The sequence below is a fragment of the Physella acuta genome, unplaced genomic scaffold (assembly GCF_028476545.2).
Source record: "Physella acuta isolate Inbredline_101_S28 unplaced genomic scaffold, ASM2847654v3 ptg000174l, whole genome shotgun sequence".
NCBI classification, from domain to species: Eukaryota; Metazoa; Mollusca; class Gastropoda; family Physidae; genus Physella; species Physella acuta.
This window is the reverse complement of record NW_026731693.1, coordinates 194,840-221,163: the sequence shown is the minus strand read 5'-3', so window position 1 is coordinate 221,163 and position 26,324 is coordinate 194,840. Positions and strand designations below refer to the sequence as shown.

The window sequence follows — 26,324 nt, the reverse complement described above, 5'->3', positions numbered from 1 at the left end:
GAAACCAACCATGCCTGGTCGATATCCGATATCGATCGATAGCATGTCTACAAATTTAGTGTGCCGTGTGGGTATTGAAAAACCGTCTAGTCGGTGTTGGAGAATGAAAGGATTAGAATCTTTAAAGGTTTACGGTGGATTATTGTAGGACCAGTTGTGGGTAATATATTACTGCGCTGAACTTGACTATTATATATGCTGAATATGTAATGAATAGGGAGTTTAGATTGTATGAAAGTTTTAAAACATTATTTATGCATGTAAAATCCAGATTGATTTTCCGGTGTCTAAGTTAACTATATATACATTTATATATATATATATATATATATATATATATATATATATATATATATATATATATATATATATATATATATATATAGACATTTTCTAAGCGTTGTTCTCAAAGTCTAGCTTTCCCTTTATTTCTTCTTCACTTCTTCTTCGTTCTTAATTTTAGTGTTAGAAGGGGTCCACCTCCAACACAATTAAGGATACGTGTCAACTGGTTATGCGTCATTGATCTGTTAAGACTGTATTAAGTTTTTAAAGCAACAATTTATAACGTGGTAATATTTTGCTTGAAAAATAGTTTAACGAAACCACATTTTTTTGAAGGCAACTTTTTTTCAATGTAACTTAAAATTTATCAAACATGCTTAAACAGTGCAGTCAGTTTATTAGCCAGCTACTCAAATAACCAACTGTTACCCACACAAATAATAACAAACTGTATACACACAAATAACCAACTGATACTAACACAATAAAAAACAAACTGGTATACACAAAAATCGTCCAATGGTAACCACACTAGAAGCCAAGTTTAGAAACCTTGTCCTTGTTATAATTTTTAATCTGAGCAAAGTGTCACTGTACCAAAACATTCAGCAGACGGTTGAACATTTCAACTAGTTACAAGTTATTTTTTTTTGGGGATATATACTTTCAAAGATATATATATATATATATATATATATATATATATATATATATATATATATATATATATATATATATATATATATGTATATATATATAGGCACTATACATCATAACACTTAATGTAAGCATGGCTTAAAGATAGATAACACGGAAATTAATATTTTAAGTTACATTTTCACGGTCCCTTCCCTTATCTGGTAAACCTATAATACTCGTTAAATCACTGATTACAAAAAATATTTCCAGTTTGTAAAACGATGTAAAAAGTTATAAAAAACAAGGCTTTTTAAATTTAGTCATATATAAAGTCATTCTAATCAAGCCTTTGAGACTTCATATTGAAATATATTGTAATTAGTTGCTACAATTCTATACAATAGTCGTTTATTGCTTCCACGACAGATAATTCACTTTTCCTGATAAACAGCCGTCATGATTTTCTTTTAACACTAAATTTATGACCTTTCGGTTTCGTATGTAGGGCAAACTTTGAATAAATACTATTGTTTAAGTGATTTATACATAAAAATGTATAGATTTAAGAGGAAGTGATTCATTTATACAATGAGGAAATAAAATGTAGACTGTTTGGTATAAGCAAACATAATCTAGCTAAGATTTTTTGTTATTCAGTAAAGGATGTTTTACAGTGAAGATGCTAGCTATGCGTGAATGTGTTTCTATGGAGGACATTATTTTTCGAATTTGATTTGTTTTTAAATGTACATAATTATAGAAATATGTCGTCAATTGTTTTAAATGTAGTTATTTCTTTAGATGTGTATGAAATTGTTTATAGCGTTTAAAATTAAATCTACCCATATTACTAGAATATTTTTTTAAAACATTGACACGTATTTGAAAAAAAAACACCTCTTTGTAACATGCTAGTTTTGTAATCAGAATAATATCGCTTGTTAACTAGTTTACCCTTTACCAGTTGTTACTAACCTTTCTTGGGGGACCGAACCCCACCAATTTCATATAAACATTCACTGAACCCTTCTTAATAGCTGTATCGTCCACACTGACATAAACATCTTGAGGCGGGTGTTTGTCTAGACCTCCACCGAACCCCTGTGACTGACACACCGAACCCCTGTGGTTCGTTTGAACCCAGGTTTAGAACCACTGCCCTAAATACAATGCTAGATCTTGAGTATAGTTCTGTAAACTCTAAAAATTATAATTATGGTCCGTTCATTATGACTACTAGGAACTTTATAACACATTATTTTTCTTTCAATTACTTCTGTTTTTTATTATTAGGATTTCATCTTTTAAACATGCATTGTATTAGTTGACAGTTGATGTTGTAAAGGCTAGAACAATACAAATAGTTTCCCCATATCTAATTAGGAAAGGCATTTAACCTGAATGCTACTTCCCTAATTTTGAAAGAAAAGTCTTTAGTCTTTATATATATATATATATATATATATATATATATATATATATATATATATATATATATATATATATATATATATATATATATATATATATATATATATATATATATATAAGCTAAAAGACTTTTTTTCAATTATACATATTATATATATATGTATATATATATATATATATATATATATATATATATATATATATATATATATATATATATATATATAGGCCTATATATATATATATATATATATATATATATATATATATATATATATATATATATATATATATATATATATATATATATATATATATATATATATATATATATATATATATATATATATATATCATTTTTGTGGAAAAAAACATTCAATCTTGAAATAGCTTCCCAAAATTTAGCAGAATGATCTTGCATCTATCAAATTTTGAGAAGAACACAAGCCAATAAAGCAGACTTACCATGGTAAAATAGAAGACTCATTAATTAATTAAACCCAGAGGCGTAGCGAGGGGGAGGGGGGGGGGGGTTGCGGACCGCACCGGGAGACATCATTTGGAGGGGTGACACCAAGGCAAAAAATAGCAAAATTTATACAGAAAAATTATAATTCCACTTAATTAAATATTAATTAGAGTGTTAAATAGTCTTTTAAGAGCAAATTTGACAAATCCCGACAAGGGTGGAGAGGGGGGGGGGGGGAGTATGACACCATTAAGTGCCGCACCGGGTGACACCTGACCTCACTACGCCTCTGATTAAACCAAAATAAGCATGCCTTTTTAATATTGTTGTATTACTAAAAAAATTATCGGAATTTTGTCATAGTTAAATGTACTTTACTGAATAAAAATAAATTGTTTTCCAGAGTTATTTTGCATATAGAACAAGTACCGTAGCAATAATGTTTTTAAACAAATTTTAAAGAAAAGATTATTCTCTTGCTGTAATAAAACATAAAGGTAATGTTCCCCTTTGAACATGACGGTCCATGGGGAAAGTAAAGTAGAGTTCACCTGTTTCTGTGACCTGGGCATATGAAGAAATTGTGTGGGTAACACTATACCCAATCGCCTTTACTTTCCCTAACGCGAGTCAGGTACCTATCAGAGCTGGGTGGACTCAGGGACACTCTACTGACTTAAACCCGGATTCGAACTCGAGACGTTAGTGTTAACTCTTGCTAATATAAAATACGTTATAGTTTTCCTTCTCTTATTTAATTATATTTTTATTTTATTTTCGAAGACAAATGCTACGCTTGATTGAAAGACAAAGACATTGTTGAAATTAAACAACACAATCCAAAACCAAGATGGTTGATTATGAAATACCTTTAATAGCGACTCTCGTCTTTGTAATCATCATGTTTATTCTCTTCTTCTTCATCTTCTTCAGAGAGTAAGTATTTCAAGGCACAAACTCACACAAACAAACGGACGTACCCATTCATGAAAACTTTTAAAAAGGTTTTATGCACATAGACAGAGAACTTGCGTATGCTCAACAAGGGGTCCATAGGAATGATGATGACATTGACATAGAGAGACACAGAGAGGCCTACATAAACACAGACGTATATAAACAGAGGGAGAGAGAGAAACAGATAAAGACAATCTTACCGATTTACAAAAAACAAATGCAAACCTTAGAAACACACAAATATTCACATACATACCCAAAAGGTCGTACACACTGGCACATTGTTATAACTGCTGTGTTCTATATGTGTACCACAGTTATGCAGTGAGAGGGTACAACTACCTGATCCAATACCATCTTTCCATATCACCACCATTTGATTATGTTTAGCTATGCTACAGTATATCTTGAGACACGACGACATCAACGCTCACGAAGGATTTGACAGAACGACATCGGTTACTAACTCTATTTATTGCACAATAGAAATGGACATCGGACAGCTTGGATAAACGATACTACAACTAGACATCCTAACTCTAACGTAACACGGACAAGACTAACTTCAATCTTCTTCCCTGGCAACAACGAACTCACACTAAAACGTCACTTTCTTGCGTACCGCGTCACACACTCATTCGTTCAATATACGGCCGCACCATCAATCATGCGCACCCATTGCCCTAGTCAAACATGCATCATAACATTACCCCCCTCTCCCTTCAAGCTAATCGCATTAGCTTTATTTATTACTTCAATAATACAACATTCTGTTTTACCTAACAATGGCAACTATGGTAGCATTCACACATAGACCTTAAAGACTAGACAATTTTAACTAATTCTTGAAGTTCCAGTTCAGTTCATGTCTCCGCGCGCACAAACATATTTTGACGATTCTGCAAAGTATACATCTCAGATCACCAGTTGGGCACACATCCTACAATCACACTTCACGTAAAGGCCAGGATTCCATACAATGTCGACCCAAACATCACCTCAGTTGTACTGAAAAGAAATATTATTTCTAACGGAAAACAACATGTTACTACTACTCAGTTATCATTATCTAACATAGTCTCTCTAACCTAATGTATTAGACTTAATCTAATGTAGTACCTCTTCTGTTAACTACGCTACATTATTTATATAATAAATCACATCTCACGCGTTAATTTAGTACTAAGTAATTAAGTAACCACATCAAATTTCATAAATCACTTTATCACCTGCATATATTCATCTCCTGTTACAATGACATGTACCAATAATAATTCTTAACATCTTCAGTAACCAAATACGATATCACATAGAGGAGTATTTTCCCTAGAACCCTTAAATCCATGTCCAGGTACTCGGTACATCCTCGAGCTACCCACAAAAAAAAATCTGACTGCATCCTCAGTCTTGAAATCAACTAACTACCGATGAAGCAACCGACCAACGAACTATACCCCTGCTGGCCGGGTGACGACACCAAATTATCTTAAAACAACATTATCCTAATCTACTGGGTTCCTTACGCTAAGAAAACAAACCTCATAGGATAACATATCATCACATATCATACATTGAAGATCATCTCATTATGACTAATATAACAAATCAAATCCAGATCATAGTGACATTCTCATCTTGTCAACAACATAACACCGCCCTCAAACCGGCGTGTCTACATTAACTATAACAATATCAATTATCACTAATACTGATGTCTTATCTATCATACTACAACCCTCATCAGCATAACACAGCAATGGGCTCACAATACCTACAGCCCCTGCTTAATCGCTACAACTTTTTGTTTCACTAAGACGTAATAGAAAAAAAATGTACATGCCTACTACTTAAAAAATATATGAAGAGGTACTACTTATCTAATTTGTAGAACTTGGGCATCATCGTCGGCTTCATCGCACAACACACACTTCCCACACAGATCCCCTTGTCCTTCACAACACAGATCCTCCCAGCACGGTCTTCACGTCAGGGTCCTCACAACACGGTCATCACATGTTCTCCCCACACGGTTCTTCATGGCACGGGTCCTCACAGCACGGGTCATAACGGCATGGGTCATCAGAGCACGGGTCTTCTTAGAACTGGTCTTCATACGTATGTCTTCAAACACGGGTCTTCTTAGCACGGGTCTTCACACACGAGTCTTATTAGCACGGGTCTTCACACACGAGTCTTCAACATGGGTTTTCACGCTGGGATCTTCACACACGGTTTTCACAATAACAGTTTATATATCACAGAGACATAATCCGTACGAAAATTATGTCGATGGAACTTGACTGATTAGACACTGATAGCGTTTTCTGACTAGATTCTAGATGTTATTTCCGCCGACTAGCTTCTAAGTGCTTTTAAGTTACTTCGCCTTGCAATACTACTTCATGCTGTTATACTGTTTGAGCTGTCTTCATTCTGTTATAGCTGCTTCATGTTACTATAGCTGTTTCAAGTTAATACTGCTCCACCATGTTATAACTGCTGTGTTCTATATGTGTACCACAGTTATGCAGTGAGAGGGTACAACTACCTGATCCAATACCATCTTTCCATATCACCACCATTTGATTATGTTTAGCTATGCTACAGTATATCTTGAGACACGACGACATCAACGCTCACGAAGGATTTGACAGAACGACATCGGTTACTAACTCTATTTATTGCACAATAGAAATGGACATCGGACAGCTTGGATAAACGATACTACAACTAGACATCCTAACTCTAACGTAACACGGACAAGACTAACTTCAATCTTCTTCCCTGGCAACAACGAACTCACACTAAAACGTCACTTTCTTGCGTACCGCGTCACACACTCATTCGTTCAATATACGGCCGCACCATCAATCATGCGCACCCATTGCCCTAGTCAAACATGCATCATAACACACATAAATAACTTAATTCATCATAATAGCCAAGTTAAATTTCAAGTATGATTTTAATCAATCTAAATTTTTGGAAAATTAATAAACGAAAACCTGTAACTGAAAATAACGAACTCTGGTGTTTTTTTTGCACAAAACTCACAAAATGGAAGCATATAAGGGATAATTTGTTTTTTTTTTTTTCTTATTTAGCGCCTAATATTATAGCGATTAACCCTTGACACTTAGAACTTAGGGGGTCGTTTATAAATGACGTCACGCGTTCTAACGATTTTTCCCTCCCCTCCGTCACACAGCATAACAAAAAGCCAAACCACCCCTAAAACAGAGTTTCTTCCAGGAATCTTGTCACACTATCTCAACCCCACCTTCTCCCCTCCCCCGCACCACACATCGTCACTAAATTGCGCCCCCCCACACTCCCCCATACGAGGTGATGTCCTTTGGGAACGACCCGTTACTCCACCAATTTACCTTGCTCTATAAGCCTTGTATTATTTTATTCAAACTTGTAGGTACATTATCTTTTTTTTTTTAAAGAAACGTCTGTGAGTTTATATAAAGTTACATTTTTCTGATGAAATCTTGCTATTTGAAGAAAAAAATAATTTTTAATATTTTCATCTTTATTTAGTTTGTGTTTATTTATAACAAAGTCGACCAATACATTTAATTAATCACGCCGTGATACAGTTAATCTTTTGATCTATTGCTATTAGAATTTAAAGACATGTTTTATATTTTAAAATGGATATATCGTTTGTACAATATATGCTCTTATTGCTCTGAAATTAGGAAGATCAAAATCATATGTTGTAAGCATCTCGCAGTATGTGGTGGTGCTGACCTTGAAGTTCAAGAGCCGGAGAGTCCACATCACTCATACACATACATAGAATCAGTGAACATACCTGTCCATGTAAGTAGCTCTTTGTGAGTGTAGGGGGGGGGGGGGAAAGTGTCCCCAAACCCACTCACATTCATTGAATCAGTACACACCCCTGCACGAGTATGTAGCTCTAAGGGGGAATATCATCCATACCCACGTTACCCACATTCATTGAATCAGTACACACCCCTGAACACGTATGTAGCTCTAAGGGGGAATATCACCCACACCCACGTTGCCCACATTCATTGAATCAGTACACACCCCTGCACACGTATGTAGCTCTAAGGGGGAATATCACCCATACCCACGTTACCCACATTCATTAAATCAGTACACACCCCTGCACGCGTATGTAGCTCTAAGGGGGAATATCACCCATACCCACGTTGCCCACTTTCATTGAATCAGTACACACCCCTGCACACGTATGTAGCTCTAAGGGGGAATATCATTCATACCCACGTTGCCCACATTCATTGAATCAGTACACACCCCTGCACGCGTATGTAGCTCTAAGGGGGAATATCATCCATACCCACGTTACCCACATTCATTGAATCAGTACACACCCCTGAACACGTATGTAGCTCTAAGGGGGAATATCACCCATACCCACGTTACCCACATTCATTGAATCAGTACACACCCCTGAACACGTATGTAGCTCTAAGGGGGAATATCACCCACACCCACGTTGCCCACATTCATTGAATCAGTACACACCCCTGCACACGTATGTAGCTCTAAGGGGAAATATCACCCATACCCACGTTGCCCACATTCATTGAATCAGTACACACCCCTGCACACGTATGTAGCTCTAAGGGGAAATATCACCCACACCCACGTTGCCCACATTCATTGAATCAGTACACACCCCTGCACACGTATGTAGCTCTAAGGGGGAATATCATCCATACCCACGTTGCCCACATTCATTGAATCAGTACACACCCCTGCACACGTATGTAGCTCTAAGGGGAAATATCACCCATACCCACGTTGCCCACATTCATTGAATCAGTACACACCCCTGCACACTTATGTAGCTCTAAGGGGAAATATCACCCATACCCACGTTGCCCACATTCATTGAATCAGTACACACCCCTGCACACTTATGTAGCTCTAAGGGGAAATATCACCCATACCCACGTTGCCCACATTCATTGAATCAGTACACACCCCTGCACACTTATGTAGCTCTAAGGGGAAATATCACCCATACCCACGTTACCCACATTCATTGAATCACTGCTCACCCTAGCCTTGGTATCAGTGTCATTCATACTGAGTAAAAGTAACAAAGTAATTTAAAAAAAATGACTATGAGTGTGTTAAGTTGTGGGTGTGTTCTTGTATTCGCGAACAGCTCTTTATATTTTGTAACTTTGTTATAAACAAAATATATTATGTTAGAATGTGTTAGACTCAGTTGTGATGGGTTCGAATCTTTAAATGTGTTGCTAACAACATTCATCAATAGGCTGTGCTTTGTAAGCTGTTGTTGTTGAGTGAATGTCAAATCAATGGCAATTACCACGTTATATAAATATATTGTTGAGTCCAACAGTACCTTAAGCAGTAAAGACTTTTAAATCTGTTGTATTAAACTCAAGGTTGGGGGGGGGGGATTTAAAGATAACTTGGACCTTAAGTGGATCAATAATTTACATTCAATAAAGTAGAACCTACGTTTATGGTTTACACATTCCATCAACGATACAATACTGTGTACATCAGTGATTCGTACCGAATTTCTAACACTTGAATAAGGCGTAGACACATAAAAAACACTTATGTTTTCCCGGGGACAACGATCAATGCACGCACCACATTAAGAGATCGGAGTCACATCTACACGTTAAGAGAGTACTGAGTCATCTACACAACAAAGGCGAGCTTCAGGACCTGCTGTGGTAGATCAGACTTTAAATTAGGTCGCAGTCAATAACATCCGGTGTACCAGTCAACGGATAGTAATATATAGGATTATCGAACATTCTAGTCAAGTACAGTTCAAATAATATATATATATATATATATATATATATATATAATTATATACACATATATATATAATTATATATTATATATATATATATATATATATATTCATATATATATATATATATATATATATATATATATATATATATATTATATATATATATATATATATATATATATATAATATATATATATATATATATAATATATATATATATATATATATATATATATATTTATATATATATATATATATATTTATATATATATATATATATATATATATATATATATATATATATATATATATATAATTATATATATATACATATATATTCATATATATATATATATATATATATATATAATTATTTAGTGTGTATATGTATTTAGTATATATATATATATATATATATATATATATATATATATATATATATATATATATATATATATATATATATATATATATAAAATTATTTAGTGTGTTTGCAGCTTAGGTAATGTATTCATATCCTTACAGAGATAGCGACCTACATGTATAAAGCTATATACACAAAACACATCATTTTATGTAATGACGACGCGCTTTTTTTCCTGTCGATTTTCAACTCCTCCACTCCCCCCCCCCCCCCCATACACACTTCCCAACCATCACACGTAGTCATAAAGAGCCAGACACTACTAACATGACGTCACACCTCCGCCTTCTATCCCTCTCGAAGTAGCGTTTTAATTTTTTTAAACATCGAGCTCTCTGTAAAACACTGGCTGAGCTCTTAGACTATTCGATTACTATTTTACCAAGACAATTTTCTAAAATTTACATTTCAGCATTTGTCCTTTTAATGTGTGACGTCACACTATCTGAACACACTCCCCACCCTTCATCACATATCGTCAGAAAATTACAACCCTCTCCCCCCTACTAATGGCTTGAAATCATTTATGGAAGGCCCTTTAAGATATTTAGTTTTATACTTGACCTAATCAACTTCAAGCGTTTACCCGGTCCAACTTTAGATGTGATAGCGTGATTCATACTACACTTTCAAATCGAAGTAATAATTGTTATAACAGAAACGTAATATAAGAACCCCAAACAGTATATTAAGGGACAAAAAAGTTATATCTATTAACACAATCACATCATGTAATCAACCTATTTGTCTTTTAAAAGTAATAATTAATTTAACTGACAGTAACGTTAACATATTTGAAAATTAAACGAAAATAAACTGAACGTAAATTTAACATATACATTAATATTCCGAATTGAAGTTATTATTTTATTCATTATGTTTTCTAACTTTCAAATATGAATTGAATTCTCACATGCTATTACGCCTGATATTATTTTAAATTAAAACATCTAAATAAATCGATAACAAACTCTTGAGGAAATTTTTTATTGCAGGACGCAAAAATAACAGCCAAGCGAAAAAATTCCGACAAACGGAAATGCTCCATACCTGCACCACAGGAGAACATCAAGAACCGACGGGCTAGACTCGACTACAGCAAAAGGAGTCTCAGCAACCCCAGTATCTGGCAAAGCACCCGGAACAGAAACAAACAAAGCGACAAGAAACATTATTTATTCAGACGAACGAAATCATCCACTTCGTTAAATAAAAAAAAGCCTTTCCCACTGTCGAAGAACCACATCTCGCCTCCGATTCCGGTTTCGATTCCTAACCAGAAAAACGGGACAGTTTCTCGCCAGGCATCTAAAGGGGATCGTGGCGGGGATGGTGCCACAACACATCGTGAGCTGCAGTCTAACATGTATGAAAACCACACCCCTAAGCCCACCCAGCAGGTGTTGGCCGGTTGCCAGGCGACGTCACGTGATGAGGCGCTGCCGGGCGAGTACTTCAAAACGGAAGCCGGTGAAGCTACGCCCGATGACGTAACAGGGTATGTACAAAATATTTGTTATTTATAATAATTTTATTCATAAGGAAAAAACGTACAAAAGGTAATCTAGTGACGATGACGTTGTTGAATGGTACAGAACGAGACTTACCTTCCAGTTAACATGTGTTCCAATCGGCGCTTTCAATGAGAAGTAGCCCATCTGACTTACGTTAAGGAAACAAAAGGCGGCTGGGCATAATACTGGAAAACGATCATGTTTTATACCCACTAAACCAATGTTTTAGGCATCAAAAGAATTTTTTTTTGTATAATGATTTTGAATAAATATATAATTTCAATGTCTTTATAAGCTTAATAGAAAAATTTGAAAAAATAAAACGGTTTTATAAATAAAAGTAATTTACTTATATAGCAAATTGAACTAATCTACCCCGTGTAAAAAAAAGTTAGATATTTCCTGCAAGCACTGAGAAAACTACCTGTTTTAAAAATATAGTCATTACATGTTTGGGGTGATTGTCTTGTGAATGACTAGCAAAATTCTAAAATTTCCTTTTTTTCAGTGAATTGCAAGAGAAAGATCCTAACATTCAAGAAAATAGTTTACTATCATTGCATGGTTCAGTAAAATTTCAGAAACAGATCCGAAGTATAAAAATAGTATTTTAACGTTGCAGTGAATCGCTAGATAAAGACCAGAACATTCCAGAAAATAATTTATTTTCATTTTAAGTTTTAGCAAAATTTCAGAGATAGAACCGAACTTTCAAGAGTATTTTTAAAAAAAAATTCAGCGAATAGCTAGAAAAAGACCATAATTTCCATTAAACGTTTCAATGTCATGTTTTAGTAAGAATTAGAGAAAGATCCTAAAATACCAGAAACAAATTTTACTTTCATTTCATGTTTCAGTACAACTTTCAGAGAAAGATCCTAAAATTCCAGAAACAAATTTTACTTTCATTTCATGTTTTAGTACAACTTTCAGAGAAAGATCCTAAAATTCCAGAAACAAATTTTACTTTCATTTCATGTTTCAGTAAAACTTTCAGAGAAAGATCCTAAAATTCCAGAAAAACAATTTTTACTTTCATTTTTTTTTCACGTTGCAGTGAATCGCCAGAGAGAGACCCGAACATTCCAGAAAACTTTTATTTTGTGCTGTGCTCTGACGGTGTCTACTCACACCTGTCCACGCGCAACCAACGGACCATCCTACACAACATGTACAACTGTGTCAGTCTGTCAGACAACGCTGAACGACCCCGCGTCACTTGACATACCACGTCTTCTATTGCTTATACAAATACACAGAGGAAGGAACTTTTTCTATGTTGATTATGCGGCGAATAAATGTTACCTAACTGTCTTAAACATGTGTATCATTTTCATTTATAAAGAGATTAAATTAAAAAAAAAAGAATACGATAAATGGAATGTTACCTTACTGTCTTAAAAGTGTGCATTATTTTCATTTATAAAGAGATTAAATAAAAAAAAAGAATATGATAAAAGTAATGTTACCTTACTGTTTTAAAAATGTGCATCAGTTTCATTTATAAAGGGATAAAAAGAATACGATTAAGGGAATTCTTGCATGTTTAACAAAATTTTGAATTTAAGTACAATAAGAACACATATTCTTATTTTCAAGATGACTTCAATTATGATTATTATAATAAACGAGCCGGCCCGCGGCATAACATACGCCGCTATTTAGTTGTTTGTAATTTTCAATAATTCATAATTTGTGAATTCGACAGTACCAACGCTGACACTGAAAATATTTCTTTAAAACACTATAAGTAGCTCGTTAAGGACCATAACCCCCCCCCCCCCCTTCCTTCCCCCCCTCCCCCCCCCCCCCTACGTTTAAAATCGTTGGCTCTGCTTGTAAACATTTAGAGTGAACACAGCTCACTAAAACCATGTAGGGGTGGGGAGGTAGGGAGAGCGTTTGCAGCTTGTTTTCTAACGGCTCGAAGAGGAGAATTATATATATAGATTACATTTTTCATGTATCACATTCATAAAACACAAATTATAGGTCAAATTATATATATATATATATATATATATATATATATATATATATATATATATATATATATCGAAAGAAAGAGAGAGAGAGAGAGAGAGAGACAGAAAGACAGAGAGAGAAATAATAAAAAAGTAATTGCAACACAAACAAGCAAATCGAGATTCGTTAATTGAATTTTAAAAAATCATCAGCAAACTTTGTATTTGTTAAACTTTTACATAGAAAACCATTTCAAATTAATATCTCTTTGTATTTCTTAATCATACAAGATATTCATCCCATTATGAATGTAGTAATACTTGTCGAGAAAAAAATTTTCATGTATGTTATAGTTTTACATAGAAAACATTTTCAAGTTATTCCTGTATGCATTTTTTAATCATACAAAATATTCATTCAATGTTGAATGTTATGGATTACTGATTAAACTATGTCGAAATATCATTTACAGTTTCGTCTGTCCGATATCTAGTACAGTCTCCATACAAGTAAATAAGTGCGGATGGGTGGGAGGGTGTTGGGTGGAGGATAATTTTATTTTTTGTAAATTTTGTTTCATTTTAATCAAACCCTCAAGAAAAAAATAATGCACTAAATAAATACACCAGGTATAGCAGCGAAACCAACAAACGTAATTAATGGAATAAACAATTTTAATCAGTGTTGTGATGAACTTAAACACAATCAAAATCGTTAGATCATTAATGAAAACTATATCTCATTTGAAATGTACACCAGGAAACGGTTGAAGCTTGGTGTTCCAAACATTTCTGTTGAAATAAAGAACAGCCATTTCACTGCATACGTTATTAAAAATGTACGTGTACGTGTAAGTGCACTTACGTGAATGTATATGAATGAATACGAATGTATACAAATGAATACGAATGGATACGAAAATATACGAATAGATACGAATGTATGCGAATAGATACGAATGTATGCGAATACATACGAATGTATACAAATGTATGTGAATAGATACGAATGGGTACGAATAAATACGAATAGTTGCGAATGGATAAGAATGGGTACGAATAGATACAAATTGATACGAATATATACGAATAGATACGAATGGATTTGAATGGATATGTGTATGGGTATGCGTATGCGTATAGGCGTATACAAGTGTATTGGTATATATTATGAATAATGTTGTGCATAATCTTACGTTGGAGGTAACATACCATTTTCGAACAGTTGCTGGTTCGATTCTAATTAAGATGTTTGTAAATTGATTTCATTTACCTTTAATAATACTCGCAAATTCCAGATTGAGAGCTGCAAAAGCAAATATATGTATATATATATATATATATATATAGAGTAGAAAATGATAATTCTGTAATTTTATGAATGGAGGGTAATTACATGGGGTTGAGTAACGAGGTTGATTTGCCCAAGAGTAAAGCCATAGGTTGGAGTGAATAACCACAGCTATGGCGCATTGTAAACACGTGAATAGTGATACATATTTGACCATTAATACCCTTAACTACATATGGATCGTCCATAAATGACGTCACACTCGTAGGGGGAAAAGGTGGGGGGGGGGGGGGTCCGTAATTTAGTGACGGTGTGTGATGAGGACAGGGGGGTTCAGATGGTGTGACGTCACACTTTTGCATTATAAAAAAGCATTGTTAGAAAACGAGTTTTATCTGTTATATCGCTTTTTAGTAAACTGTTTAAAAAAAATTTGTAATAGGAATTGATTAGAATACTCTATGGTGAGATCAGACAAGATTTCGGAAAAAAATATCGATGTTTGAGAAAAAATTCAACTGCGATTCAGAGGTTGTAGGCTGAGGAGTGACTTCATTTTAGGGGGGGGGGGGTCTGGCTTTTTGTGACGATGTGTGACGGATTGGAGGGGGTGGTAAAACATCGTCGAAAAAAGCGCGACGTCATTTATGGAAGATCCCATACACACACACACTCGCTCTCTCTCTCACACACACTCACACACACACACATATATATATATATATATACATATATATATATATATATATATATATATATATATATATATATATATATATATATGTATATATATATATATTTATTTATTTATTTATATATATATACATATATATATATATATATATATATATATATATATATATATATATATATATATATATATATTTATTTATTTATATTCATTTATTTTATATGCTGCTTATAGAAAAAGATAACTAAAATACGCGTGGTAGATTTACAGAACATACTTGGCTTTCATTGATGTTGTCAAAAAGAAACCAGGTTAGACTTTGCAATATAAAACAGCCACACAACACGTACATATAATTGATATGCATTGGTAGATAGAAGATCACTGTGCCCGTGCATTTCAATCGGGCATAAAAAAATCCAGTGTTCGTAGAGAAAAAAATAAGAGTCTAATCAATTTAGGACACATACAACATTTGGTACCTACTTGCAGTTGAAGAAACTGCAACATCGGTTGTATAGGCAATTTTGCCACAGCCCTTGACAGACTATAAAATGTCTAACAAACGAGAAAAAAAATTTAAAACCGTACATAAAAAATTTAAATAAACTGATAGTGTTTTATGAAACTTGTTAAACATACGTTACAGCTATGGAGAAAAACATCCAATGACAACTTTAAAGTACATACCGTTTATCGATTGGTTGCTCCACTAAAAGTAAATATATATTACACTTTGGAATTTTTTAAAACTAGATTTTCATATATACACACACACACACACACATATATATATATATATATATATATATATATATATATATATATATATATATATATATATATATATATATATATATATATATATATATATATATATATATATATATATATATATATATATATATATATATATATATATATATATATATATATATATAAATATAAATATATATATATATATATATATATATATATATATATATATATATATATATATATATATATATATATATATATATATATATATATATATATATAGGGTTCCATGACAAATTATCTCAGAACAAGTAATTTCAGTCAAAATATCTCAGACAAAATATCTCACAGCAAAATTTTAGTAGTGTGTAGGATGATTTTAGTTGATCTGAACATTTTTTTTAATTGACGGTAATATGGTTTGTTTACTTTATTTAATATTGTTTATAGGCATATATAATAATTGTAAGAAAAGTCTGCCGCATAAATTTGTTATATTCCACTCAACATTTTAAAATTAAGATTACTAATATATTTTCCGAAGATTAAAGAAATTGTTCTATAGATTGCGCGTGTGAGCCTGCAAAATACGAGACAATGCTACCATGACAGGTTTGTGAAACTAGATTAAAGGAAATGAAATGTCCTGTCACCATATATATATATATATATATATATATATATAGATATATATATATATATATATATTGTTCCATAACAAATGATCTCAGGACAAATGATATATAGCTATATACTTGTATATCGTATATATATATATGCCTTACATATATATATATATATATATATATATATATATATATATATATATATATATATATTTATACAAACGTACGTACAAATTTATATATTGAACCTTTTTTGCAAATATATACCTGTATACCTTTATAAATATATTCCTAATTATATACATAAACAACGTACGTCAAAAATCATACATGCTTTAATTTACGAAGATAGTACTATTTGGCAAACTACTACAACATATTAGAAAATTACCTCTGGTTTCTTGCGCGGAACAAGTGGCTGTAGCAAACAAAGCAAGCAGGAGCATGACAGCAGTAACCTTGTACATGTTTGTCTTTCTATTGTGACGGCCACAAACAGAATGATGAGGTTAGTAGATTCGGCTGCAGGTGATCTGTTAATATTTCATTAATTCGAAGGTAATCCTTTTGCAGCATCAATCAGGATTAATTGGCGGTCTAGATTTGTGATAGGAATAATTTGTGATAGGTTGAAATTGAAAAAAAAAATAATCATCGTCTGCTGTTGATATAATTGAAATGCACGCGAGCACACACACACACTACACACACGCACGCACATACACACACAAGTAGGCCCATTTACGTATATACATATATAAATAAATAAATATAAATATAAATATAAATATATATATATATATATATATATATATATATATATATATATATATATATATATATATATATATATGTAAATTAACATATGCTGTTCAATACACGCAAAGATTAACACAATATATGAAGTACTTTAATCCGATGTGTAGCGTGTGTATACAGGTGTGTTTGTGTCAATCTGTGGTAGTAGTTGTAGTGGTTGGGCTGGTGTGTTGTAGGCATGGGTATTTCTATTCGGTTCTTTTCTGTTATTTCTGTTTCATTTATTCTATTCTGTTGTATTCTCTTCAATTTGGTTCGATTCTATTCTACTCAATTCTCTTGTGTCTATTGTGTTCTATTGTGTACTCTTCTCTTCTATTTCTGTTCTACTATGTTCTATTCTGTTCAAAACTATTCTATTCTATGCTATTGTATTGTATTCTGTTCTGTTCTGTTCTATTCTGTTCTATTCTGTTTTATTCTATTCTATTATGTCATATTCTGTCCTATTCTATTCTGTTCTAGTATGTTCTGTTCTATTCTGTTTGTTTCTGTTCTATTGTGTCAAATTCTATCCTATTTTATTCTGTTCTAGTCTGCTCTTATTAATTTCTATTGTGTCCTATTCTGTTCTGCACAGTTCTATTCTGTTCTAATATGTTCTGTTCTATTCTAAGAATATATATATATATATATATATATATATACATATATATATATGTATATATATATATATATATATATATATATATATATATATATATATATATATATATATATATATATATATATATATATATATACACTACCGCATGGGTCGGCAACCTGCGGCTCGCGAGCCGCGTGCGGCTCTTTTGGTGTCCAGTTGCGGCTCTTCAGCTCCATGCACAATAGGTCTAGGTCTAGGTCTAGGTCTAGGTCTAGGTCTAGGTCTAGGTCTAGGTCTAGGTCTAGGTCTAGGTCTAGGTCTAGGTCTAGGTCTAGGTCTAGGTCTAGGTCTAGGTCTAGGTCTAGGTCTAGGTCTAGGTCTAGGTCTAGGTCTAGGTCTAGGTCTAGGTCTAGGTCTAGGTCTAGGTCTAGGTCTAGGTCTAGGTCTAGGTCTAGGTCTAGGTCTAGGTCTAGGTCTAGGTCTAGGTCTAGGTCTAGGTCTAGGTCTAGGTCTAGGTCTAGGTCTAGGTCTAGGTCTAGGTCTAGGTCTAGGTCTAGGTCTAGGTCTAGGTCTAGGTCTAGCTCTAGGTCTAGCTCTAGGTCTAGGTCTAGGTCTAGGTCTAGGTCTAGGTCTAGGTCTAGGTCTAGGTCTAGGTCTAGGTCTAGGTCTAGGTCTAGGTCTAGGTCTAGGTCTAGGTCTAGGTCTAGGTCTAGGTCTAGGTCTAGGTCTAGGTCTAGGTCTAGGTCTAGGTCTAGGTCTAGGTCTAGGTCTAGGTCTAGGTCTAGGTCTAGGTCTAGGTCTAGGTCTAGGTCTAGGTCTAGGTCTAGGTCTAGGTCTAGGTCTAGGTCTAGGTCTAGGTCTAGGTCTAGGTCTAGGTCTAGGTCTAGGTCTAGGTCTAGGTCTAGGTCTAGGTCTAGGTCTAGGTCTAGGTCTAAGTCTAGGTCTAGGTCTAGGTCTAGGTCTAGGTCTAGGTCTAGGTCTAGGAAAATACGTACAAATGGTATTCTAGTGACGACGACGTGGTTGAATGGTACACCACACGACTGACATTTCGAAAGATTTGAGTTCGAATCCCGGCTGTCAATGAGAAATACCTGACTTAAGCAAATGAAAACAAAGGCGGCTGGACTTATTACTGAACACACTTCCATTTTTTATGCCCAGTGCGTTTGAACCAATGAACACATTTTCAACTGCCAGGTGTGTTTTAGGCATTAAAAATAATTATTAAATACGGATTTTTAATAATTATATAATTTCAACACCTTAAGCTTTATAGAAAATTTGAAAAAAATTAAACGTTTTTTTTAAATAAAAGTAATTTACTTATATATAGCATAAGTGTAAAAAGGCAAGACATTTTATTGCCCGTACTATGAAAACGGTGCAGTGAATCGCCAGATAACGACCAGAACATTACAGAAAATATTTTATTTTAAATTTCAGCAACATTTCAGAGATAGAACCGAACTTTTAAGAGTATAATTTTTTTTCTAATTTCAGTGAATTGCTAGAAAAAGACCCGAATTTCCATAAAATATTTTACTTTCATTTCACTTTACAGTAAAACTTTCAGAGAAAGATCCTAAAATTCCAGAAACAAATGTAAATTTCATTTCATGTTTCAGTAAAACATTCAGAGAAAGACCCTAAAATTCCAGAAACAAATTTTACTTTTATTTCATGTTTCAATACAACTTTCAGAGAAAGATCCTATAATTCCAGAAACAATTTTACTTTCATTTCTAGTTTTAGTAAAACTTTCAGAGAAAGATCCGAAAATTCCAGAAAAAAAAATTACTTTCATTTTTCACGTTGCAGTGAATAGCCAGAGAGAGACCCGAACATTCCAGAAAACTTTTATTTTGTGCTGTGCTCTGACGGGGTCTACTCACACCTGTCCACGCGCAACCAACGGACCATCCTACACAACATGTACAACTGTGTCAGTCTGTCAGACAACGCTGAACGACCCCGCGTCACTTGACATACCACGTCTTCTATTGCTTATACAAATACACAGAGGAAGGAACATTTTCTATGTTGATTATGCGGCGAATAAATGTTACCTAACTGTCTTAAAGGCGGCTGGGCATAGTGCTGACCACACTATCTCTTCATATGCCGAGGTCACAGAAACAAGTGAACTCTACTTCACTTGCCCCATAGACTGTCAGGTTTGAAAGGGAAACTTTTTTTTACTTTTTAACTGTCTTAAACATGTGCATCATTTTCATTTATAAAGAGATTAAATAAACAAAGAATACGATAAAGGGAATGTTACCTTATTATCTTAAAAGTGTGCATCATTTTCATTTATAAAGAGATTAAATTAAAAAAAAAGAATACGATAAAGTGAATGTTATCTTACTGTCTTAAAAATGTGCATCAGTTTCATTTATAAAGAGATTAAATTAAAAAAAAAGAATATGATAAAAGTAATGTTACCTTACTGTTTTAAAAATGTGCATCAGTTTCATTTATAAAGGGATAAAAAGAATACGATTAAGGGAATTCTTGCATGTTTAACAAAATGTTGAATTTAAGTACAATCAGAACACATATTCTTATTTTCAAGATGACTTCAATTATGATTATTAAAATAAATTACATTTTTTTTGTATCACATTCATAAAACACAAATTATAGGTCAAATTATATATATATATATATATATATATATATATATATATATATATATATATATATATATATATATATATATATATATATATAAAGAAACAGAGAGAGAGAGAGAGAGAGAGAGAGAAATAATAAAAAAATAATTGCAACACAAACAAGCAAATCGAGATTCGTTAATTGAATTTTAAAAAATCATCAGCAAACTTTGTATTTGTTAAACTTTTACATAGAAAACCATTTCTAATCAACATCTCTATGTATTTCTTAATCATACATGATATTCATCCCATTATGAATGTAGTAATACTTGTCGAGACTTTTTTTTTCATGTATGTTATAGTTTTACATAGAAAACATTTTCAAGTTAATTCCTGTATGCATTTTTTAATCATAAAAAATATTCATTCAATGTTGAATGTAATGTATTACTGATTAAACTATGTCGAAATATCATGTACAGTTTCGTCTGTTCGATATCTAGTACAGTCTCCATACAAGTAAATATGTGCGGATGGGTGGGAGGGTGTTAGGTGGAGGATAAGTTTATTTTTTGTAAATTTGGTTTATTTTAATCAAAACTTCAAGAAAAAAAATAATGCAGTAAATAAATAAACCAGATGTAGCAGCGAAACCAACAAACGTAATTAATGGAAAAAATAATTTTAATCAGTTTTGTGATGAACACAAACACAATCAAAACTTGATTAAAACTAGATCTCATTTGAAATGAACACGATGAAACGGAAGAAGCTTGGTGTTCCAAACATTTCTGTTGAAATAAAGAACAGCCATTTCACTGCATACGTTATTAAAAATGTACGTGTACGTGTAAGTGCACTTACGTGAATGTATATGAATGAATACGAATGTAGACAAATGAATACGAATGGATACGAAAAGATACGAATGTATGCGAATATATACGAATGTATACAAATGAATGTGAATAGATACGAATGGGTACGAATAAATACGAATAGTTGCTAATGGATAAGAATGGGTACGAATAGACACAAATTGATACAAATATATACGAATAGATACGAATGGATTTGAATAGATATGTGTATGGGTATGCGGATGCGTATAGGCGTATAAAAGTATATTGGTATATTTTATTAATAATGTTGTGCATAATCTTACGTTGGAGGTAACATACCATTTTTGAACATTTGCTGGTTCGATTCTAATTAAGATGTTTGTAAATTGATTTCATTTACCTTTAAAAAACACAAACTCCAGAATAAGAGCTGCAAAAGCAAATATATATATATATATAAATAAATAAATAAATAAATAAATATATATATATATATATATATATATATATATATATATATATATATATATATATATATATATATATATATATATATATATATATATATATATATATATATATATATATATATATATATATAAATATATATATATATACATATATATTATATACCGTTAGAGTAGAAAAAGATAATTCTGTAATTTTATGAATGGAGGGTAATTACATGGGGTTAAGTAACAAGGTTGATTTGCCCAAACGTAAAGCCATAGGTTGGAGTAAAGTAAAAGTAAAGTTTCCCTTTCAAACCTGACGGTCTATGGGGCAAGTGTAGTAGAGTTCACTTGTTTCTGTGACCGCGGCATATGAAGAGATAGTGTGGTCAGCACTATGCCCATAGGTTGGAGTGAATAACCATAACTATGGCGCATTGGATACACGTGAATAGTGATACATTTAACCATTAATACCCTTAACTACATAGGGATCGTCCATAAATGACGTCACACTCGTTGGGGGAAAGGGGGGGGGTCCGTAATTTAGTGACGGTGTGTGATGAGGACAGGGGGGTTCAGATGGTGTGACGTCACACTTTTGCATTATAAAAAAGCATTGTTAGAAAACGAGTTTTATCTGTTATATCGCTTTTTAGTAAACTGTTTAAAAAAAATTTGTAATAGGAATTGATTAGTATACTCTATGGTGAGATCAGACAAGATTTCGGAAAAAAAATATCGATGTTTGAGAAAAAATTCAACTGCAATTTTGAGGTTGTAGGCTGAGGAGTGACTTCATTTTAGGGGGGGGGGGGGGGGTCTGGCTTTTTGTGACGATGTGTGACGGATGGGAGGGTGTGGTAAAAAATCGTCGAAAAAAGCGCGACGTTAGTAATGGACGACTCCATACAGATACACACACACTCGCTCTTTCTCTCTCTCACACACACTTACACATACACACACACACACACACATATATATATATATATATATATATATATATATATATATATATATATATATATATATATATATATATATATATATATATATATATATATATATATATATATATATATATATATATATATATATATATATATATATATATATATATATATATATATATATATATATATATATATATATATATATATATATATATATATATATATATATATATATATATATATATATATATATATATATATATATATATTGATTTATATTCATTTATTTTATATGCTGCTTATAGAAAAAGACAACTAAAATACGCGAGGTAGATTTACAGAACATACTTAGCTTTCTTTGTTGTGGTCAAAAAGAAACCAGGTTAGACTTTCCATAACAAAAAATCCAGTGTTCGTAGAGAATAAAATAAGAGTCAAATCAATTTAGGACACATACAACATTTGGTACCTACTCGCAGTAGAAGTAGCTGCAACATCGGTTGTATTGACAATTTTGCCACAGCCCTTGACAGACTATAAAATTTCTAACAAACGAGAAAAAAAATTAAAACCGGAAATAAAAAAATTGAAATAAACTGATAGTGTTTTATAAAACTTTTATAAAACATACGTTACAGCTATGGAGAAAAACATCCAAAGACAACTTTAAAGTACATACCGTTTATCGATTGGATGCTCCACTAAAAGTAAATATTTATTACACTTTGGAGTTTTTTTAAAACTAGGTTTTCATATATATATATATATATATATATATATATATATATATATATATATATATATATATATATATATATATATATATAGGGTTCCATGACAAATGATCTCAGAACAAATTATTTCAGACAAAATATCTCACAGCAAAATTTTAATAGTGTGTAGGATGATTTTAGTTGATCTGAACATTTTTTGTTAATTGACGGTAATATTGTTTGTTTACTTTATTTAATATTGTTTATAGGCCTATATAATAATTGTAAGAAAAGTCTGCCGCATAAATTTGTTATATTCCACTCAACATTTTAAAATTAAGATTACTAATATATTTTCCGAAGATTAAAGACATTGTTCTATAGATTACGCGTGTGAGCCTGCAAAATACGAGACAATGCTACCATGACATGTTTGTGAAACTAGATTAAAGGAAATGAAATGTCCTGTCACCATATATATATATATATATATATATATATATATATATATATATATATATATATATATATATATATATATATATATATATATATATATATATATATATATATTGTTCCATTACAAATGATCTCAGGACAAATGATATATAGCTATATACTTATATATCTTATATTTATATATGACTTTCATATATTATATATATATATATATGTATATATATATATATATATATATATATATATATATATATATATATATATATATATATATATATATATTTATTTATACAAACGTACGTACAAATTTACATATTGAACATGTTTTGCAAATATATACCTGTATATCTTTATAAATATAATCCTAATTATATACAGAAACAATGTACGTCAAAAATCATACATGCTTTAATTTACGAAGATAGTACTAATTGTTAAACTACTACAACATATTTAGCAAAATACCCTGCGCGGAACAAGTGGCTGTAGCAAACAAAGCAAGCAGGAGCATGACACCGGTAACGTTGAACATGTTTGTCTTTCTATTGTGACGGCCACAAACAGAATGATGAGGTTAGTAGATTAGGCTGCAGGTGCTCTGTTATCTCATCAATTCGAAGGTAATCCTTTTGCAGCATCAATCAGGATTAATTGGCGGTCTAGATTTGTGATAGGAATAATTTTTGATTGGTTAAAATTGAAAAAAAAATAATCATCGTCTGTTGTTGATGTAATTGAAATGCACGCGAGCACACACACTACACACACGCACGTACACACACACATACACACACATGTAGGCCTATTTACGTATATATATATATATATATATATATATATATGTATATATGTATATATGTATATATGTATATATGTATATATATATATATATATATATATATATATATATATATATATATATATATATATATATATATACAAAAAGCCTATTTTTCTGCATTTAGTGTAAATCAAATATCATTCTTTGTATTAAATATAACTGAAATATTTGTCTGTATATATATATATATATATATATATATATATATATATATATATATATATATATATATATATATATATATATATATATATATATATATATATATATAAATTAAGATATGCTGTTCAATACACGCAAAGATTAACACAATATATGAAGTACTTTAATCCGATGTGTAGCGTGTGTATACAGGTGTGTTTGTGTCAATCTGTGGTAGTAGTTGTAGTGGTTGGGCTGGTGTGTTGTAGGCATAGGTATTTCTATTCGGTTCTTTTCCGTTATTTCTGTTTCATTTATTCTATTCTGTTGTACTCTTTTCAATTTGGTTCGATTCTATTCTACTCAATTCTCTTGTGTCTATTGTGTTCTATTGTCTAATCTTCTCTTCTATTTCTGTTCTACTATGTTCTATTCTGTTCTAAACTATTCTATTCTATGCTATTGTATTGTATTCTATTATGTTCTGTTCTATTCTGTTCTATTCTGTTTAATTCTGTTCTATTTTTATTCTATTCTATCCTATTTTATTCTCTCCTAGTCTGCTCTTATTAATTTCTATTGTGTCCTATTCTGTTCTGCTCATTTCTATTCTGTTCTGCTCAGTTCTATTCTGAGTAATGCGGCAACCATTCCAATTAATTAAATACCAAAGCACCTGATGTCTAGTCGAGTAACCGAATCTATCATTATGGATCAGGTATAATAGAAAGACAAACATGTTCAACGTTACTGTTGTCATGTTACAGCCGCTTCTTCCGTGCATGAGACCAGATGTATATTGCTAATATGCTGTAGTAATATACGAAATTATACTAGCTTCGTAAATTAAAGCATGTATGATTTTTTAAGTTATTTGATTTATGTACACTCTTGTTTATATATATATATATATATATATATATATATATATATATATATATATATATATATATATATATATATATATATATATATATATATATATATATATTTATATATATATATATATATATATATATATATATATTT

The 26,324-nt window shown here is 31.8% G+C and overlaps 1 protein-coding gene and 2 long non-coding RNA genes across 5 annotated transcripts; 1 reads left to right on the top strand and 2 right to left on the bottom strand.

The window, feature by feature from the left end:
* The first annotated feature begins 1,586 nt into the window (after positions 1-1,586).
* On the top strand, positions 1,587-13,142 carry LOC131936297 (uncharacterized). Of its 3 annotated transcripts, none has more exons than XM_059293215.1 (6): positions 1,587-1,670; positions 2,761-2,824; positions 3,608-3,760; positions 7,489-7,612; positions 11,013-11,515; positions 12,589-13,142. In XM_059293215.1, the coding sequence occupies exons 3-6, from the start codon at positions 3,675-3,677 to the stop codon at positions 12,752-12,754; spliced, it is 879 nt and encodes a 292-aa protein (XP_059149198.1). In that variant the 5' UTR covers positions 1,587-1,670; positions 2,761-2,824; positions 3,608-3,674; the 3' UTR covers positions 12,755-13,142. The 3 variants fall into 3 exon arrangements, with proteins under 3 accessions (XP_059149198.1, XP_059149200.1, XP_059149199.1); XM_059293217.1 differs by having other exon boundaries at positions 1,592-1,670; positions 2,746-2,824; XM_059293216.1 differs by having other exon boundaries at positions 1,597-1,670; positions 2,764-2,824.
* Positions 13,143-13,730: 588 nt separating this feature from the next.
* Positions 13,731-17,392, bottom strand: LOC131936285 (uncharacterized). Its single transcript, XR_009386044.1, has 5 exons — positions 17,254-17,392; positions 16,168-16,189; positions 15,964-16,035; positions 14,769-14,801; positions 13,731-14,287 (listed from the first exon to the last, which is right to left on the bottom strand). It is a non-coding gene; the product is annotated as an uncharacterized LOC131936285 (long non-coding RNA).
* Positions 17,393-21,612: 4,220 nt separating this feature from the next.
* LOC131936286 (uncharacterized) lies at positions 21,613-24,965 on the bottom strand. The gene is made up of 5 exons (XR_009386045.1): positions 24,779-24,965; positions 23,821-23,842; positions 23,615-23,686; positions 22,134-22,163; positions 21,613-21,682 (listed from the first exon to the last, which is right to left on the bottom strand). It is a non-coding gene; the product is annotated as an uncharacterized LOC131936286 (long non-coding RNA).
* Positions 24,966-26,324: the final 1,359 nt, after the last annotated feature.